This window comes from Panulirus ornatus, chromosome 46 (assembly GCF_036320965.1).
Source record: "Panulirus ornatus isolate Po-2019 chromosome 46, ASM3632096v1, whole genome shotgun sequence".
NCBI classification, from domain to species: Eukaryota; Metazoa; Arthropoda; class Malacostraca; order Decapoda; family Palinuridae; genus Panulirus; species Panulirus ornatus.
Window position 1 is genome coordinate 32732297 of NC_092269.1, and position 17358 is coordinate 32749654.

At 37.3% G+C, this 17358-nt stretch overlaps 2 protein-coding genes across 2 annotated transcripts; one reads left to right on the forward strand and one right to left on the reverse strand.

Annotated features, from left to right (window-relative positions):
• The first annotated feature begins 282 nt into the window (after nucleotides 1–282).
• LOC139763194 (uncharacterized) lies at nucleotides 283–9944 on the forward strand. Its single transcript, XM_071688932.1, has 3 exons — nucleotides 283–432; nucleotides 3085–4198; nucleotides 5646–9944. The coding sequence occupies exons 1-3, from the start codon at nucleotides 426–428 to the stop codon at nucleotides 8974–8976; spliced, it is 4452 nt and encodes a 1483-aa protein (XP_071545033.1). The 5' UTR covers nucleotides 283–425; the 3' UTR covers nucleotides 8977–9944.
• Nucleotides 9945–11646: 1702 nt separating this feature from the next.
• LOC139763196 (U6 snRNA-associated Sm-like protein LSm8) lies at nucleotides 11647–15138 on the reverse strand. The gene is made up of 4 exons (XM_071688934.1): nucleotides 15018–15138; nucleotides 14457–14497; nucleotides 14084–14211; nucleotides 11647–11880 (listed from the first exon to the last, which is right to left on the reverse strand). The coding sequence occupies exons 1-4, from the start codon at nucleotides 15046–15048 to the stop codon at nucleotides 11790–11792; spliced, it is 291 nt and encodes a 96-aa protein (XP_071545035.1). The 5' UTR covers nucleotides 15049–15138; the 3' UTR covers nucleotides 11647–11789.
• Nucleotides 15139–17358: the final 2220 nt, after the last annotated feature.

The following is a 17358-nucleotide window of genomic DNA, read 5'->3' on the forward strand; positions in this document are numbered from 1 at the left end:
TACAGAACTCAAAGAAAGAGACGCCAGAAATCCCCTACAAAATATTTGCATTTTTATCCTATTCGGAAAACTTTCCATAAAGGACACCATTTATTTTTAGCTTGGCTTAGACTACGCCATACCCGTTGCCTGCTGAAAATTCAAAACATTTTTTCTATAATAACTAACAGATAAACAGAAGAGAAAGTGAAACGGGAGTGAACGTTCTTTTCTTACGTAATATGAACCGGGTCAAATCAAAATTTGAAATATAGTGCGTTTGTCATGTCTTTCATAAACATGGCAACTCCTGGCGGATACGGTCATGACAGGTCGAGAGCAGTGGAGGGAGATCAAGGAAGGTCCTGGAATCGAAAGGACCTGCGGACGCGTCAGCTTATCCACTGACGTAGCTCGTCTTACCCCATGTACACCACAGTACAACAATGGCAGGTAAGCCACGTTCATTACTAATTACTGATCAATATAACGATATTATAGTCTGTCGATAAAGACCATGCTCAATACTAATCACTGATCAATATAACGATATTATAGTCTGTCGATAAAGACCGTGCTCAATACTAATCACTGATCAATATAAAGATATCACAGTCTGTCGATAAAGACCGTGCTCAATACTAGTCACTGATCAATTTAAAGATATCACAGTCTGTCGATAAAGACCATGATCATTACTAATCACTGATCAGTATAAAAATATTATAGTCTATCGATAAAGACTATCTGAATTTGAGTTGTATTTTCTTATTACAAAATTACAACCAGATATGTAGTATGGTTCAAACTAACGGAATTATCAATGGAAAAAAGTTTAAGAAGTCATGGCGACTGACGAAACATTTCATAATTATGGAATTTCAATTCTATATCTAATAGGGCGTGATGGAGTATCAGTGGTCTTATTATGTAAATGGTCAAAGAAAGCAGATTACAGGAGATGAATACAGTCTCTATCAACCTTTGAAATAAAAAACAAAAACAAAATGAAGCGCGCGTGAAAACGAAATAAGGGCAGGTGTACCATGAACGAGAGTAAAAGATATAAAATTCTAAATTGGGGGCATAAGCAGTATGACTTACAAATCGCTAACATGTACAGTGCAAGATTGTTCATCAACACTTCTTTATAAAGAGGACTGCTACCTAAAATTTCCCCACAAAAATCAAATTTCACAAATAATCGGGCTATCATACAAAAAGATATATTCATAATGTAACAGAAACAGCGACAAATTATTGTGTTACATAAGCGTACTTGACTGTAATTAAGAGTACCATTAGATGTTCACAGTGGAGTATAGTTGGACCAACCTAACGGCATGAATCAACGATCCTAGGAATATCAAACTGAAGTAAATATTCCCACAACCGGAAGACACTGAACAGACTTCCAAAAGTGTGTTATAGCAAGAGAAGCCTTATTAACTGAACAATAGCATAAGATAATGTTCCATACCTGAAGCGCAGACAGCACAATATTGTATAACTGAACCACTGCACAAAACCATGTTCCATAACTGAACCACAGCACAACACAATGTTCCATAAATGAACCAAATCACAACATAATGTTCTGTACTTGAATGACAGCACAACACTGTTCCATACTGAACCGTTGTTCAACGCAATGGTCGTGCCTGAACCACAGTACAACACAATGTTCCACACGTGAGTCACACAATACTTCCATACATGAACAGAACAACACATTGTTCCATACTGATAGACAAGCGATTTTTTTTTGGACTTGCTAGTCAGTAATTCCTTTTTGTTATGATTAAGTTAGGCTGGAGGAAACATTGTTACATTGGTGTTATGTTAGGCTGGAAGAACCATTAAGTAAGGAGTACTCTAGGTTGGAAGATCCTTTATAAGTTAGGACTGTTAGGTTGGAAGAGCTCTGCAGTTAGAATTGTTTCATCAATTACTGTTAAAACGTTTTGAGAACAACGGTAAAACCCCAAGGTGTGATTGCCTGGCCTTTGACCTGAACTAGAAAGGATTAAAAGAAGCTTTTCTGAAGTTCGCCTCAAAGGAATAGCTATGCATTTATCACAAAATGATATCCAATTTGCTCATGGAAATTAAATAAGTTGTCATATTTTATTGAAAAAGTATGCGATTTCCAGTTACACTGCAGGTAAAATTGGCAGATGTTTGAGTTTTTGCTGCAGTGAATGAAGAACAGTATCTCATTTACTGGCAGTTCCTTGACAGTTTACCATAAATGAAGAAAAGAATCCTGGTCATTAGTAAATGCTTGACAGGACAGTTTGTTACTGTGAATGAGGAATACAATCATAGTCACTAACTTGACAGTTTATGTGAATGAAGAACAGAACTGTGGTCATTAGCAGATGCTTTAAGTACTTAAAAACATTTCAGTTACTGTGAATGAAAACAGAATCCTGGTCACTAGCAGATGCTTGGCAGTTTCTGTTGCTATGAATGATGAACAGAAATGTGGCCACTGACAGATGCTTGACATTTTGTTGCTGTGAATTATATATTTAATGTAAATGTAATACAAGGTCTAGACTCCAAGAGGACTTTTGTCTGACTGGAACCTTCAAAAAGTCCATGGGTGAACACAAAGGTTTATTTCTCCTTTACAAGCTTCTGTGGCACAAGCAAGATGAGGATGAAGCTGACTACCAAACCTTAACATGTTCATATTTCTCATACAAATCTAAAAATATTTAAGAAACAAAAAAAATTCATAACTTTAAACAAAAATTTGTACTGAGAACCTTCTCCATGGTAAAATTCCATTTATCAAAGAAAAAAGAATACTGGTAGATAAGCAGTTCATGATACTAAACATTGTATTTATTTCTATATTCCTATTGTCTCTACAATCCTCACCACATTAATTTTAGGAATGAATACCATTTATCTATAGCAGTGCTCCACAGATTCTGAAATATTCTTTTTTTAATCCAGCAATAAAGTTTATCATGACTTCATGCTTTTGTTGCCTTAAAAGATAAAAAATTTGCATGCCTAACAATTCCATTAATATCTTATATAAAATCAATACAGCCTAATTTTCTGTTTAAAAACAATGTCTTGTCTTCACAGGTTACCAAAGGTCTGTGGGTATGCTAATGTTAGTAGCAAATGTGCTTCTGACTTTAACAGAAGCACAGCGGCTCTACCAATACCCATCACAAACCCACAACTGGAGACAGAAATTTCCACAATACACCTATCCTTCCCCAGACAGAAGTTATCAGACTTTACACAATCCCCTCAACCAACCAGTTAAGTCACATGAATCTGTGCAATCATCTAAATTCCCCATCCAGAGGTACCGAACACCATACTACTCCCAACAACAACGCAAGTTGTATCCAGCAACCCACTCCACTCAGCAGCCAATTAATTCATGGCAACCCACAAAGCATCCCACTACACAACCTGCTGGATTACATCGCCATGTACATCATCTCACTCTAAAGCCTCTTGCACCACAGGAACCCATACATAACACAACTCACAGGCCTGTAGAGCCCCAACAGCCAGCATATGACCCCATTGAAGAGCACAGCTGGCCAAGACAACATGCACATCACCCCTTCCAACAGATTACAAGATCACAGCAATCTATAAATCATTCCACTATGCAACATGTTACATCACAGAAGCCCACACATTACTCTACTCAACCACCAGTCAGATCACAGCATCACCATACATCACAGAAGCCCACACAACAATCTACTCTGCAGCCTATCAGATCACAGCTGCCCATTAGATCACAGCTACCCACACATCACTCTTCTCACCAGCCTATTATATCACAGCAGCAAAGACATTACCTACCTCAACAGCTCCTCATGTCACAGCAACACACAAATTATCCAAGTAAACAGCCTACCAGGTCTCAGCAAGCTACAGACTATCCTGCTCAACAACCTATCTGGTCACAACAACCCACGCAGCACCTTAATCAACAGCCCACCAGGTCACAACAGCCCACACGTCACCTTACTCAGCAGTCCATTAGGTCACAACAGTCTCAGTACCATACCAATCAACAGCCTATAAAATCAAGGAAGCCAGTACATCATGCTAATCAACAACCTATCAAGTCACATCAGGCACACCTTATTCAAAAGCCACAGTATCATCATGCTCAACTTCCTAACAGGAGACACCAACAAGCATGGTACTGGCACTATTATGGTAACAGGTAAGCTTGGGCCTGGACATTTGTTCTGAAATACTGTGTATCACTGAAAATCTAGATGCATTGAAACTCACTAACTCAACAACAAAAGTGGCAGTGCTACAAGTTCAGATTGTGTTTTGAATGATGGTATGAATATAATTTTACAACTAATGGAATCCAAAGCAAAGGTAGTATCTTACTGATTTATTCTGTTGTTCTAAGATTATTTCATGATCTTTAGTGTTCACTACTACTACAATCACTATATCAAATTCTGATTTTCACCTATTCAATACAATGCCTCAGTTAATAAACACAGATTCAATAACAAAGCTTCATGACAAAAAGACAACTAGCAGTATATTTACTTGCAAGGCTTTAAAGAAAAAACACGAGCAATATGTACTCATATTCTAAACCTAGTCGCAATCTTACATTATCATTCATTAATAATCAGTATGTAATGCTGAAGTGACTTGAACATATGACTAGAATATGTGAAGAGAGCTTAAAAAAAAGAATGTGTCAGAAGTGGAGATGGAAGAATGGAATGGAAAAGATTTTGATTACTCATGGCCTGAACATGCAGGATGAAAAGCTAGCACAAGATGGAGTGAATTGGAGTAATGTGGTATACATGGGATAGTGTGCTGTCACTGGACTGAACCTGGGCATATGAAGCTGCTGGGGGAAACCATGAAAAGATCTGTCTGACCTGGTTGTAGTTGGGGGCTGTGGTTTTGGTGTATTGCATATAACTAAAGAATGAATGTGAGTGAAGGGGTGCCTTTCCTTCATCTGTTCCTGGTGCTTTCTCACTAATGTGGGAAAAGGTGAACAATAATGAATAAATCATATCAATAATAATGAAGGCATGAACCAAATGAACAAAGACACATCGTTGATACCAAAACTTGTAAATTCTATATGTGCATTTAGTCCAAAATAATCAAACAAGTCTTTCTTTTTGTGCTGGGAATAGTACAGCCTTTGCAATATTATTTGGTATTATACACATCCTAAGCATTCTATTTTCCTTATTTTTCTATCCAGGGTCATCAGTCTTCCAGTGACTCAAACTTCCTTTATTAGCGTACTCATCAACTCACAATACCCAATGCAATAACTTTTTTTTACATTCAAAATTCCCTTCAAGTTCATTTGAAATAGCACCTCTACCTTCATTTTCTCTTTCTTTATATAGTGCACTGGAATCTAGATTTACCTAACTTGAAAATTTAAAAATACCACTCTGTCTCATCAATCTGATATACAAAGAAAGTCTTACTGGATTCATATTACTTTAACAGTCCAGCATCACCTCCTATGTTCATTCTCTGCCATACCTAGTTCCACATTTCTCAATCTGATACACAAAACAGCTAATAAACAAAGCAATCTAGTACTTGTTACAAAAAATACATGGTTTGTGCTTTTTTTCTAATCCATTGTAAACCTTTGTTCCCAGGTATCACCAACAGTGGCCCCAAACCACCCAAGCACCAAGCAGACCAGTGCATGGCAATGAGCGATTTGACTCAGGACAAGTCCTGTTACCACAACCTGACAAGAGTATTGCAGATTCAACATTCAGCCCATTATTTCCAAATAATACTGAAACATTTACAACAGGAAGAACACCATTTACAAATGCAACAATCACATTTACCAATTCAATGACAACTACAGAGAAAGCAGTATCAACTGCGAACTTATCAGCTATACCTAGCACAACATTGACAACTACTATAGGCATACCCAGTGCAACATTACCCACAGAAAGTAAACATGGCACTACAGCACCTATATTTGGCATTACCTCTCCTAGTCCCTTAACAACAGAAAGAACCAAAATAATGACTAAGAACATCACCAGCTTCTTGCCAATTACTAAAACTACCACAAGCAAACCAGAAGTTTCAAACAACAGTACAGTAGATGACTTGAAGAATGCCTTCACAACTTATACAACTGATACAAGTACCACATCTAGAACCTCTCCAACATGGCCATTCACCATGAAGCCAGTTCAGTTAATTGTTAAGACCCAAAAGTATGCTGAGGTATCATCACTAACAACTAACAATAATGAGGACTTATATCACATGAATGGAACTTTTGATGGAAAGCTTGAGGAAAAAAGCCTGGAAGAATTTTTGAACTTTGCTAATGGACAGGTTTCTAACAGTGTTTCTCAGAAAGATTGTTGTGAAAGTAAATATCTAAATCATCCTCCTGCAGACAAATCTCAGAATTTAACTGAAGTGACAGATGTAACTACTCTGTCACCACTAAAAGTTGAAGAGTATGGAAGTGACATCATGGATGATATTCCAAAGCATAATCATGATCCCTTACCTCATGATAATACTGCTACAAGTCAGTATCCAACTGAGAAAACTCTCACTTCAGTACCTAATGATAATAACACAACTCATTTGCACACTGCAACAGATGTCACTCTATTACTACCAAGCTTGTCTGTCTCTCCACATGCAGAATACAATACCTCTTCACCATCAACCAAAGGAGGTGATGAAAGTTCCTTCTCAAAAAATAATGTCACTTTTTCTCAAAGCCTAACTAAAAGTGACAATCTACTACCTTCAAAGCTTCTCATAAATGATACCTCCACATCACCTGTAAAAGAAACAAATCCTCCTCCACAACAAAGTTATCTGTCTTCACATTTGACATGGAGGGGTTATGTTCATCCTAAGCCAACAAGAGCAGGTATGGTTACTTTTGAGCCACAAATAACTGGAGATCCTAGTATGACTAGTTCACCTCTAGAAGTACCAAAGGAAATTAAGTATCTGCATCAAAAAGATGGGCAAAAAGAAGCAATAATACTACCTGCAGGTAACCAGACATTTCCTAAGAAAGCTAAAGAACATCCTACTCATCCTCAACATAAATCTCATAGGTTACCTGTTCAACAAACTTCATTCCCTCATCTCTTAGATCCTGGCTTTCCATGGAACCTTCATTTAAATCATCCATCTTCTTCAAATAACCATCCAATGGAAACAGAGAGTTCACAGGGCATCCTACCTCAGTTCAACCCAGCTAATGGCTTAAGGTTTGAGTTAACTAAACTAAGAGAGACAGCTGCTGAGAATAACACTAAAGATGTCTTGCCCCAATTTAATCCCACAAGTGGTTTAATATTCCCTTTAAAAGAGTCAAATAATGGAGCAAATACTGAAAATAGTGATTCTGAAGATATTAACAATGAACCCAAAGATTTACAGCCTGATCCTTTCCACACAGTTCCTGGTCCCTCCCTTCAGAAACACTTAGTTAATGAGAGTCTTAATTCTGATATAACCGGAGCTAACAATGCTGCAGAAGTCTCAGTTACATCAAAAACAAATTCTCAGCAACAAATTCTCCTCAAACCTTTGTACCCACAGGGCTTAGCTCACGGACTGAGACATAAACCTATGTTAATTCAGAGGATTCCTCCGGATCAACAGCCATGGAGACCCATTCAAGATAAACCTTTAGAAATGCTAATTCCTTTAGAACTGCCTGATCAGATGGCTCCAACTCGGCCTTTGTTATCTAAGAAACCAACAAGTGAAGTAAGTTTTCACCCCAGTGAAGCAGAAGCCCTGGAATTCTTACTTCTGACACATAGATCACAAAAGTTACCTCAGTCACAAGGACTACCGGGCTTTCCTCCAGCACCAGAATTTACAACTATGTCAACAAGATCACAAGAGTTGCCTCCACCAGCACAGTCACATGAATTTCCTCTGACACCAATAATACAGGGCCAACCACTACCAACAAAACAGGATGTATATTTGCCAGTAAAACAACAGAAATTTCCTCCTCCTACAAAGTCACAATATCTGCAGTCACAAAGACAAACTAATTCACCTTCAGCAACAAGAAAACAAATTTTGTCAAAACAGTCACAATACCAGTTTTCAACACAAGGACCTCTGCACTTGTCTCCAACACAAACCATCCAAAGTGACCTGTATTTAAGTCTACAAAACTCGTCTCCACCATCAACATTACTAAATGAAAGTCTTGGGCAACAAAGTCAACTATTACTTCAGGACCATTTGCCTATTCAGAAAAAAGAAAAGTCTTCATCATCCCAGGGCCATTTTCCAACTAGGATAAAGGAAAAGTCTCCACCACACAACCTGGAATCCAGTCCTCAAGATCATAAACTACAACCTTTTCAACATAAATTTTTTGATACACCTACAATTGGCCAAGTGCATGAACCTACAACAGCAGCAGAAAAAAGGTATATTCAATCTGAATCCAGAGGTGAAACGCTTCAAAATACACACCAATTCACCTCAGATTATAAAGAGCCATTTTTACCTATACCAGCAAGTCACAGTTCAACTTTTTGGCCTGAAAAATCACGACCAACTCTTACACCAATCTTCCATCAACCTTCAGTATTTGCTTCTCAAATACCTTATCAGTCAGAATCAAAAGATTATTTGCTTGTCAAACAGTCTGATAAGAGAGAGATTCCTGATATACAATCTACTGTATCAGTAAGCATTACTCCACATGCCACTTCTACTCCAACTACAATACAAGAAGCCAAAGAACTTCAGTCATCATCAATTATCAGAAATGATGAGAGGCTGGTGAAAGATTTTCTCGATGCTCTGCCAAGCCCTTTTAAGGGATCAGTGAAAGTGGACAGAACAAACCTACACAACCACAACAATGTGGCTATTAGCAATAGTTATGGAAATGTGATTTATCAACATGGGGGAATAACTTTCATAGGGGAAGAAGACAATTCTGATGAGTAAGATGTATATAAAGACCCTTGCCAAGAAATGTAAATCTAGGGACACAGTAGTCAATGAGTGAACTTCAAGTAATAAGATTAAAATAATAATATATGATTGAAAGCTTCCCTCACTCAAAGTTTTTTCCTTTTCCTGTGCATTTCCACATTACTTCTTTTACCGAGTGTTTGTGTCTTTGTTATGTGCATATCCAATATCAAAATTACATAAATATCTTTATTCAGAACCTATTATACTGTGATTCAATATGCAAATACTGCAACATGCAACAAATGAATAAGCTGTTCTAAGTAATTACTGACATACGCTGCATTGAATGAAAAATCTTTTGAGACAAGAAGTATTTTCAACTTTACCTGTTCTACATTTCTTAGACAACAGCATATTCCTCATTATGCATAATTAACAACTTGCCACTTTTGATGTGTAGTACTTTTCATGAAATATAAGTACCGTACATTACACAGTGGCCACAGGCACTCTGGAGCAGCAATCAGGATTCTTTCATTTATTCATTAAAACATGCATCATTGCTGTCTGCTAATCAAAAATTTCATGTATGTCATTCTCAACCTTTTTTCTATGATGTATTTACAATTTTGCAAGGCTACTGCAACCCTATTCAAAATATAACAGTATGTTCAAGGTCAAGTTTTTCCTGAAACAAGGAAACTAGAATAACTGAAGAACTAGGGTTGCTGAATACAGAAAACAAAGCAAAACCACTCAGGCTTAACAATGCTTTCTAAATATACAATGGATTGTGCTATGAATATCTCAAAACGAACTATTTTAAAGTTAGGAATACAACATGCACTACGTCCAGTAAACAGATCACAGTTTTGATGTATCCAGTGTAAAATATAAGGAAACATACTTCAGTTTTTCTAAAATGAAATAAAACATGTAACTCATTCCAGTGGGAGAGCTGTCACCTTTTGTCTCAGAAATTATATCTTTTGAAAGCTGTTGAGAAATTTCAATGGCCTCACAAAAAAAAGAAAAGAAAAAAGAGACCTAAGTTGGGAACCTGTTGTATATACATATATATGCGTATACATATACACATATCTCTGGGATAGGGGAGAAAGGATACTTCCCATGTATTCCCTGCGTGTCGTAGAAGGCGACTAAAAGGGGAGGGAGCGGGGGCTGGAAATCCTCCCCTCTCATTTTTAATTTTCCAAAAGAAGCAACAGAGAAGGAGGCCAAGTGAGGATTTCCCTCAAAGGTTCAGTCCTCTGTTCTTAAAGCTACCTCACGAATGTGGAAATGTCGAAAAGTATAAAAAAAAAAAAATATATACATGTATACAAACATGTTAGAAAGGGCAATCGAATGTTTACCATATGGCATCCTACCTACGTCTCTTCGTTGTATATCAACTGACTTATATTTCTCTCTTGTGTCTCCCCTGATGATGTGATTATGACACGAAAGTGCACTTGGGAACTTATCGTGTTTCATTTTCCCCACGGACTCATAGGAATGTATACATACATATATACATATCATTATAAACGCACATACATATATACACATGTACATATTCATACTTGCTTGTCTTCATGCATTCCTGGCGCTACCCAGTCCTACAGGAAACAGCATCGTTACCCCTTGTGTCAGTGAGGTAGCAGTAGGAAAACAGACATAAAAGGCCACATTCATTCACCCTCAGTCTCAAGCTGTCATGTGTAATACACTGAAACCACAACTCCCTATCCACATCCAGGCCCCACAGACGTTACCATGGTTTACCCCAGACATTTCATATGCCCTGGTTCAGTCCATATACTTTATACTAATCAAATTTTTCCCATGTTAGTGAGGTAGCACCAAACTCACTAGGTGTCATGAGTAAGGCAACAAATCCAAACCACCAGTCCACAGACAAGCCCTACAGAACTTTCCCTGGTTTCCCATGACCCTTCATAGTCCACCCCAACAACAGCAAGTCACCCACTGTATCACGATGTGTTTCATGGGCTGTACTCTAAACCTAATGGGCTGCAAGTTGTCCACCACTGGTACATGATGTCCAGCTGCTCTAAGTTTTGGTGGAATTTTTCACTTAGCAAAACCTTTTCCTAATTTCTATTCAGCGAAATATTGAATAACTGTTCTTTTTGGGCCTTAAGATCATGTAGTTGATGAACTAAAAATTTATCATCAAAACATTGTTCTCACTTTTCTTTAGTTGTTTTCATATGTCTATTTCCAGTGCAGTGTTATTCCAACTCCCTTTAGTTTTATGCTTTACTAAAACAACCATTGACCAATGATATCTTGCCAGTTGTAGCTGTCACAAATGCATGTTTTAAAAACAATCCAAAGAAATTGTCAGCATATATGATGAGTGTGAAGAAGCATGATAGGAAAAACTGTAAACATCACAATACAGCAGCAGAGGGAAACTACTATGGGGCATAACTTTCACTAAGCTCCATGAATGGGCTGGAAAATAAGATATAATGGTATGGGTACCGGTTACAATGCACTCGTGTTGGGAGATATTTGACACTATGGACATAAGAACTTGAAGTCTACTCTTTAGCCATTATTTCCTGCTTCTGACATAGCAGTCTGTGTAGACCTTTCGCCAATCTTTATGGCTTTCTTTAGATCTCTACAAACTCCAAAACAGTGAATGACTTTTAATAAAAGGACTAATGTTTAGATCAGTTTTATCAAGTATAATTGTTACAAATTCTTTCAAGCAATTCTCATTAGATTTGGCAATTATAAACATAAATATTCACACAAATGTCTTTTACTGGAAAACACACAAACAATTCAAAGGAGAAGATAGGAAATCACGTTTTACATTCATTGAGAGGTTCTGCTCGAATATTTTCTAAATCTAATCTTGAATCCAAGTCTTCATCCACTTCTCCTATGAGAGCTCTGAAAAAAAATAAATTCACATGTTGTCACATACTGTACGTATTCTTACTTTGTCCTTAGGAATAAACAGGGATAGGCTTAACACTTTACTTATACTGAACAGTGCAAAGAAGTAAAAGGGACAAACAACATTCCTGTTTTCATTGGTAGGGCTTTTAAATTCAATTTTAGGGAAATCTTGAATACTGTGTTCAGTATGGGTCACCTTATTTCCAAAAAGAACACAAATGGAGAGAATACAGCATTAATGTACAAAGACGATTCCTGAACTGAAAAACAAATTCTATGAGAGCCATTTAAAGAACTTAAATGATCAGAACAGTGCTGAAACGTACAAACTGGTGATTTTCTTAATGATTTGGTTCATACATGTCTTTAAATATGTTGAAAGGCTCCAGTTACAGATAAAAGCCCTTAAAGGAAACATAACAAAGGGCTGAAGATAAATAGAAGTGAATGCAATCTGAGTGCTTTCGAGGAAGTGAAAAACCTGCCCTTAAAATAGGAGCAGGTCACAGCTGTTCATGTTGACATGAGATGGCAAACAATTCCATAACTTGGCAGTGATGGAAAAGAAACACACACCACAAAAGGCCATCCCTGAGTTGCAGGTGATGGTCACACAATGTATCATGTGGTGGCCTACTGAGAATATGGTTTTTACTTCATGGTTGGGAACAGATAGTGCATTTCGTTAGAGAAAAACACCTAAATATTTATATATTGAGGCAAGAGAGCCCACATTACAGCATAGAGCCAGTGAATCATGTTAGTAGGTATACCTGGAAGAGTTGATATGATGGACAGTTTTGGTCTCAAATCTGTCAAATACATTGAGTTATAACCTATCCAGATGTCTGAGCAGTATTCCAAACTAGGTTGAATCTAGCTATTGTAAAACTGGAAAAACAAAGCAGAGGAATAAGATGAACCTAGTTATTGTAAAAGAAAACAGCACAGGAAAAAAAATTTGGGCAGTCGACCAGGATTCTCAGCAGACATGATGCTTGTATAACATACGGTTTCCAAAAGAAAGCACATTTAAGTGATGCCAAACACATGTAAAGTGTAAGATGGTGGAATAACACAATAATCAAAGGAAATGGAAAAGTGGCGAGTGGTATTACAAATAAATAAAAAGAAACTGTATTGGAGGCACTAAACTTAAAACATGTTTGCCCTACAAGGAAATCCTGTCCTCATCTAAGTTTACATAAGCACCTGTGAAGAAATGCGATGTAGCTCTAGCCAATGAATATGGTGTGACTTTGAAAGTATAAGTACTTGGTTATTTTCAGAGAGGATATTGTGGAAAAACTGGAGGAAGAAAATGTGATACATGACATAACCCTAAAGGATATGGCTAATGATTGGAAAAAAAAGACTGGTTAATAATTCAACAAATGTGGAAGTAGCCAAACCAGAGGGAGGTAATTGTGGGAAAACTGAGTAAGGGTGGAAAGACTAAAAAAAGGGGATATTGGAGATTTGACTCTAATAACACACTCGTGTGTTAATCAGTCTTGACCAAATCTTTGACATAAAAAGGACGATTATTCTTAAAGCAATGGTCATGTCAAACAAACAAAATGTTAAAGAATGAAGTAAATGTTCAAAGTACTTGGGGCTAAGAAATTCAAAAGAAAATTCAACATATATATACGGCAAAGGAGACTCAACAAGTGTAAACCTTCCTAAATGCATAGATGCAAATACTTGTAATTACGTACACTCACAAAACATAGACTCGAGGGGAGGTGCATACAGGAGCAACAAATAATAAAGAATCAAGGGAATGAAAGCAGAAATGCTACTATCTTCAATGACTATCTTCCTTTAATTCCAAATAACTTCCCAGAAAATACAAGATCACAATGTGATGGATGCAGACAACACAAGACATGTGTTAATGTGAAAATCAATGAGGAACAGCATATTCTACCATGCATGACAATCAGTGTTCCTGCCCTCCCCCTGCCTTTTGCTGCAGACCCATGCCTGCAGAGGTTAAATGTTGGCACAGTGCAATACAGTAAGGCTTAAAAGGAGTCTGCTGTAATTAGATTTTTCAACCATAAGATGTCTTATACAGCAAAGTTTGTATGAAGAATATTACTTAAAAAAAGAGTCTTACTTTTCCTTAAGTAATTCATTATAAGAGTATGCCACATTATATTAGTTATCTATATGATAATTTACTTACACATTATCCCCTCTGACGACATAAAGTCCCAGAATAACTTGTTCAACACCTCGATGAGAGCTGTAGACTCGCTCGTGACATTCATCCATGATCAGGTTTATCGTTTGATCAAACCCCTTCAGTGTTCCCTACGATACATGAAAAAAGTGTACTATACGAACAGTATCCAATAAGTACAGATACATTGTCAGTACTGTAATTTGAAATTTTCTAAAAAAGCTTTGATTAACAAATCAATTAAAAACTAGAATAGTTAAAACTAATAAACTAAAACTATTCAATGAAATAGTATAATTCTCATTCTGATGATCCAGAGTAACACAGTTCATCCATTTCTGTACATGATCTAGTAACATAAAAAGTAAAATCTTACCACAATATTTCTCCCATCAGCTGTTATCACAGACACCAAATCTGCATTAAGGGTTAAGGAAAGATTTTATTGTAGGATCAACTATGAAGACCAAATGGCGTTTACCCAAATTCTTCAAAATTTTCATAAGTTCATAGCAATCACAGAACAATCAAAACTTTTATACACCACACATTTGCTATACTAATCATCACTCTAGACGGCTGCTTCTTAAAAACAACAGCAAGTAGGATATACTGCACAGGATACTTCCATTTATCTATCAACTATTCTTCTTCCATTCTTTAAGGCAGACTGGTTGCGACCGTTTGCAGGACTTAAGATATACAACAATGATTAATATATTGTATGTGTACGGTAAAGTACTCTTTCCTGTTATAGAAACAACATGTTAACTCGAGAATAAGACTTTACTCCCAACATAATCAAAACCGCAAACTGTGAGGTTAAACCTAAGACATACATTCAATATCGTACACTCAAGCTTGTGAGTTTGAAAGCCATTCATTCTACATCACAAAACTTGTTTTACTGCAAAATGAAATTTGCGAAAAAGGATACGATTAACATAGCTCTCAAGAGTATTGGCCATCCCGTCTGTTTGTCGTCTTACAAAGTTTGTTTGGGCGGCAATTCAGGAGGCAAACATTTGCAGCGAACAGTATAGCTAGCAACCGCGTCCGCAGAGCAGCATCAAACTATAATAGACGTAGGAAATCCATCATCAACTTTGTAACTTTGAGATGATTAAAGACAATCTTGGACTAATTCACTATTTCCTTTGATACCTTCATTTCAAGTAAGTTCTATAGGTGTGTCCCTGAATCTTATTCGAAGTACTTTGCGTAAAAATTACGAATCGTAGAAAAAAGGATTCGTCAGTTTTCAACGTCTCTAACTCTTGATTTAAGGGCCCCATGGCAAATAATGGGGTGGACTACACACACATACACAGACACATATTCAACCCATATCCAGTGCGTTAGTGTGAAAAAGGACCCCTACATTTATAAAGTACTTTTAACTTGAGCCTGTGCCAACATGTCTATTTTGCTTCAAAGACCAAAATCTACCATTAACAAAGCTGCCCTGACACAGCCTATCTAAGAAGTATAATCGTTCCAACATAATTTTAATTGTATAACATTCTCCTCTGTTATCTTCAGTGACTCTGGATCTCTCCTTAATGGTGCACATTTTCCCCACATATATTCGCGGGGGGGAAAAAGTACGGTTTCGGGATACAAATATTCTTTTGTGAAATCATGGATTGAAACAAGAGATACTTTTATTTCCCTACGGAGTGAAGAACACTCCTAATTCTTTTATAAGGTCTTTAATAATTCTATGATCTGCTCCTTACAAAAGCTCGTAACCTTGGCTATTCGCTGTCAATGTTTGCCGGCAACATGCCATAGCCTCTGGCGGTATCGTTTTAAAACGTTTGAGCAAAACAAAGAAAATTCGAACATCACCTTGCGCTCTGGCAAGTAATCGTTTTATAAGATAAATAATTTCAAGGTGCATTGTAATGAACATGATTTATCCAAAGCGTTACAGAATCTGCAACTTGGTATGATATATAATAATATTAATAATAATAATAATAATAATAATAATAATAATAATAATGATAATAATAATAATAATAATGATAATAATGATAATAATAATAATAATAGTAATAATAGTATTGATAATGATAATTTCTTTAACATTTGCTCACCGTTTTCCGCGAACTAAGGTAGCGCTGGGATCCGATGAAGGACTTCCTCATCTGATAAAATCCTCTCTCCACGTGCAGTGCCCTCGGATCCACAGCCAAAATTCATAGTACTTTTAATGTTTTTTCCTACCGTTCCACATCCCCTAAATCAACGCACTGAAAGCACATCACCTGTAAACCACACCGCTCCATACCATACACTAGTATGTATATATATATATATATATATATATATATATATATATATATATATATATATATATATATACGGTCCGTGAATATGTGCCTTGGTCAGCATGCTAACTTCTACGTCTAACCATATGAAATTGTTATAAGTACAGTTTGTCGAATTGTAACTCCATAACAATGCACTGGAGGAATAATGGGGGGGGGGATTATTTCCAGTGAACATATTTCTCATTAATTTCAACAACTGTTGAACGTTGCTGATACGTCCTTATTCTACTATGAACACGTATCGGACGCCAAACAACACAAGCTACGTAAGGAATCGTAAATAACATTTCGAAAAAAAAAAAAAACACGATGGAGATGAAAAAGGAAAATTGTAAATAATGATATCGACTCACTTTTCTAGGTGATAATGTCTATACAATCAATAAGATTCGCAATCACATTACCTGTCGCAGAAATTTTTTGCATGATAAAGAAACAGGTTACTTACCAGGAAAGAAACCATCAACCAATGCCTGTCTCAGTAACTTCTTAAAAGTGTTAAAACATTATATCTCGGGGTAAGTCAACCAGCCGACCTACTAAATGTTTCGACGAACGAGGTTTACAAAGCAGCTCCATCCTATCCAGTGTTCTATGGGTGCATATATGATCTTACGGCCTATGGCCCACGTCTATCCAACCCAGCCTCTAGCACACACGTGCACACAGCTCTAGTCCCAGTGTTCCTTGTCCCACGTCCAGTGCTCTAGGATCAGTCAGCCCGATCCACGCCCACAAACAGCTCCAGGATCAGCCAACCCGGCCCACGCCCACAGCTCCAGGATCTGCCAGCCCGGCCCACGCCCATAGCTCCAGGGTCAGCCAGCCCGGCCCACGCCCACAGCTTTCTCCTAGCCCAGTCATGAGTGGGTGTGGAGGGCGTGTACCACGGGTTACGGTCCAGTTCCCGTCCAACTCAGCGTCCCGAGCGACACCCGG

Coding starts and splice junctions, on each gene's coding strand:
- LOC139763196 (XM_071688934.1), bottom strand. CDS start 15,048: ATGGCCAATACTCTTGAGAGCTATGTTAATC. Junction 14,498..15,017: donor TCTTGAGAGCTATGTTAATC/GTATCCTTTTTC, acceptor CCCTTAATGCAG/ATTTGGTGTCTGTGATAACA. Junction 11,881..14,083: donor GTCGTCAGAGGGGATAATGT/GTAAGTAAATTA, acceptor ATTTTTTTTCAG/AGCTCTCATAGGAGAAGTGG.
- LOC139763194 (XM_071688932.1), top strand. Junction 4,199..5,645: donor TGGCACTATTATGGTAACAG/GTAAGCTTGGGC, acceptor CTTTGTTCCCAG/GTATCACCAACAGTGGCCCC.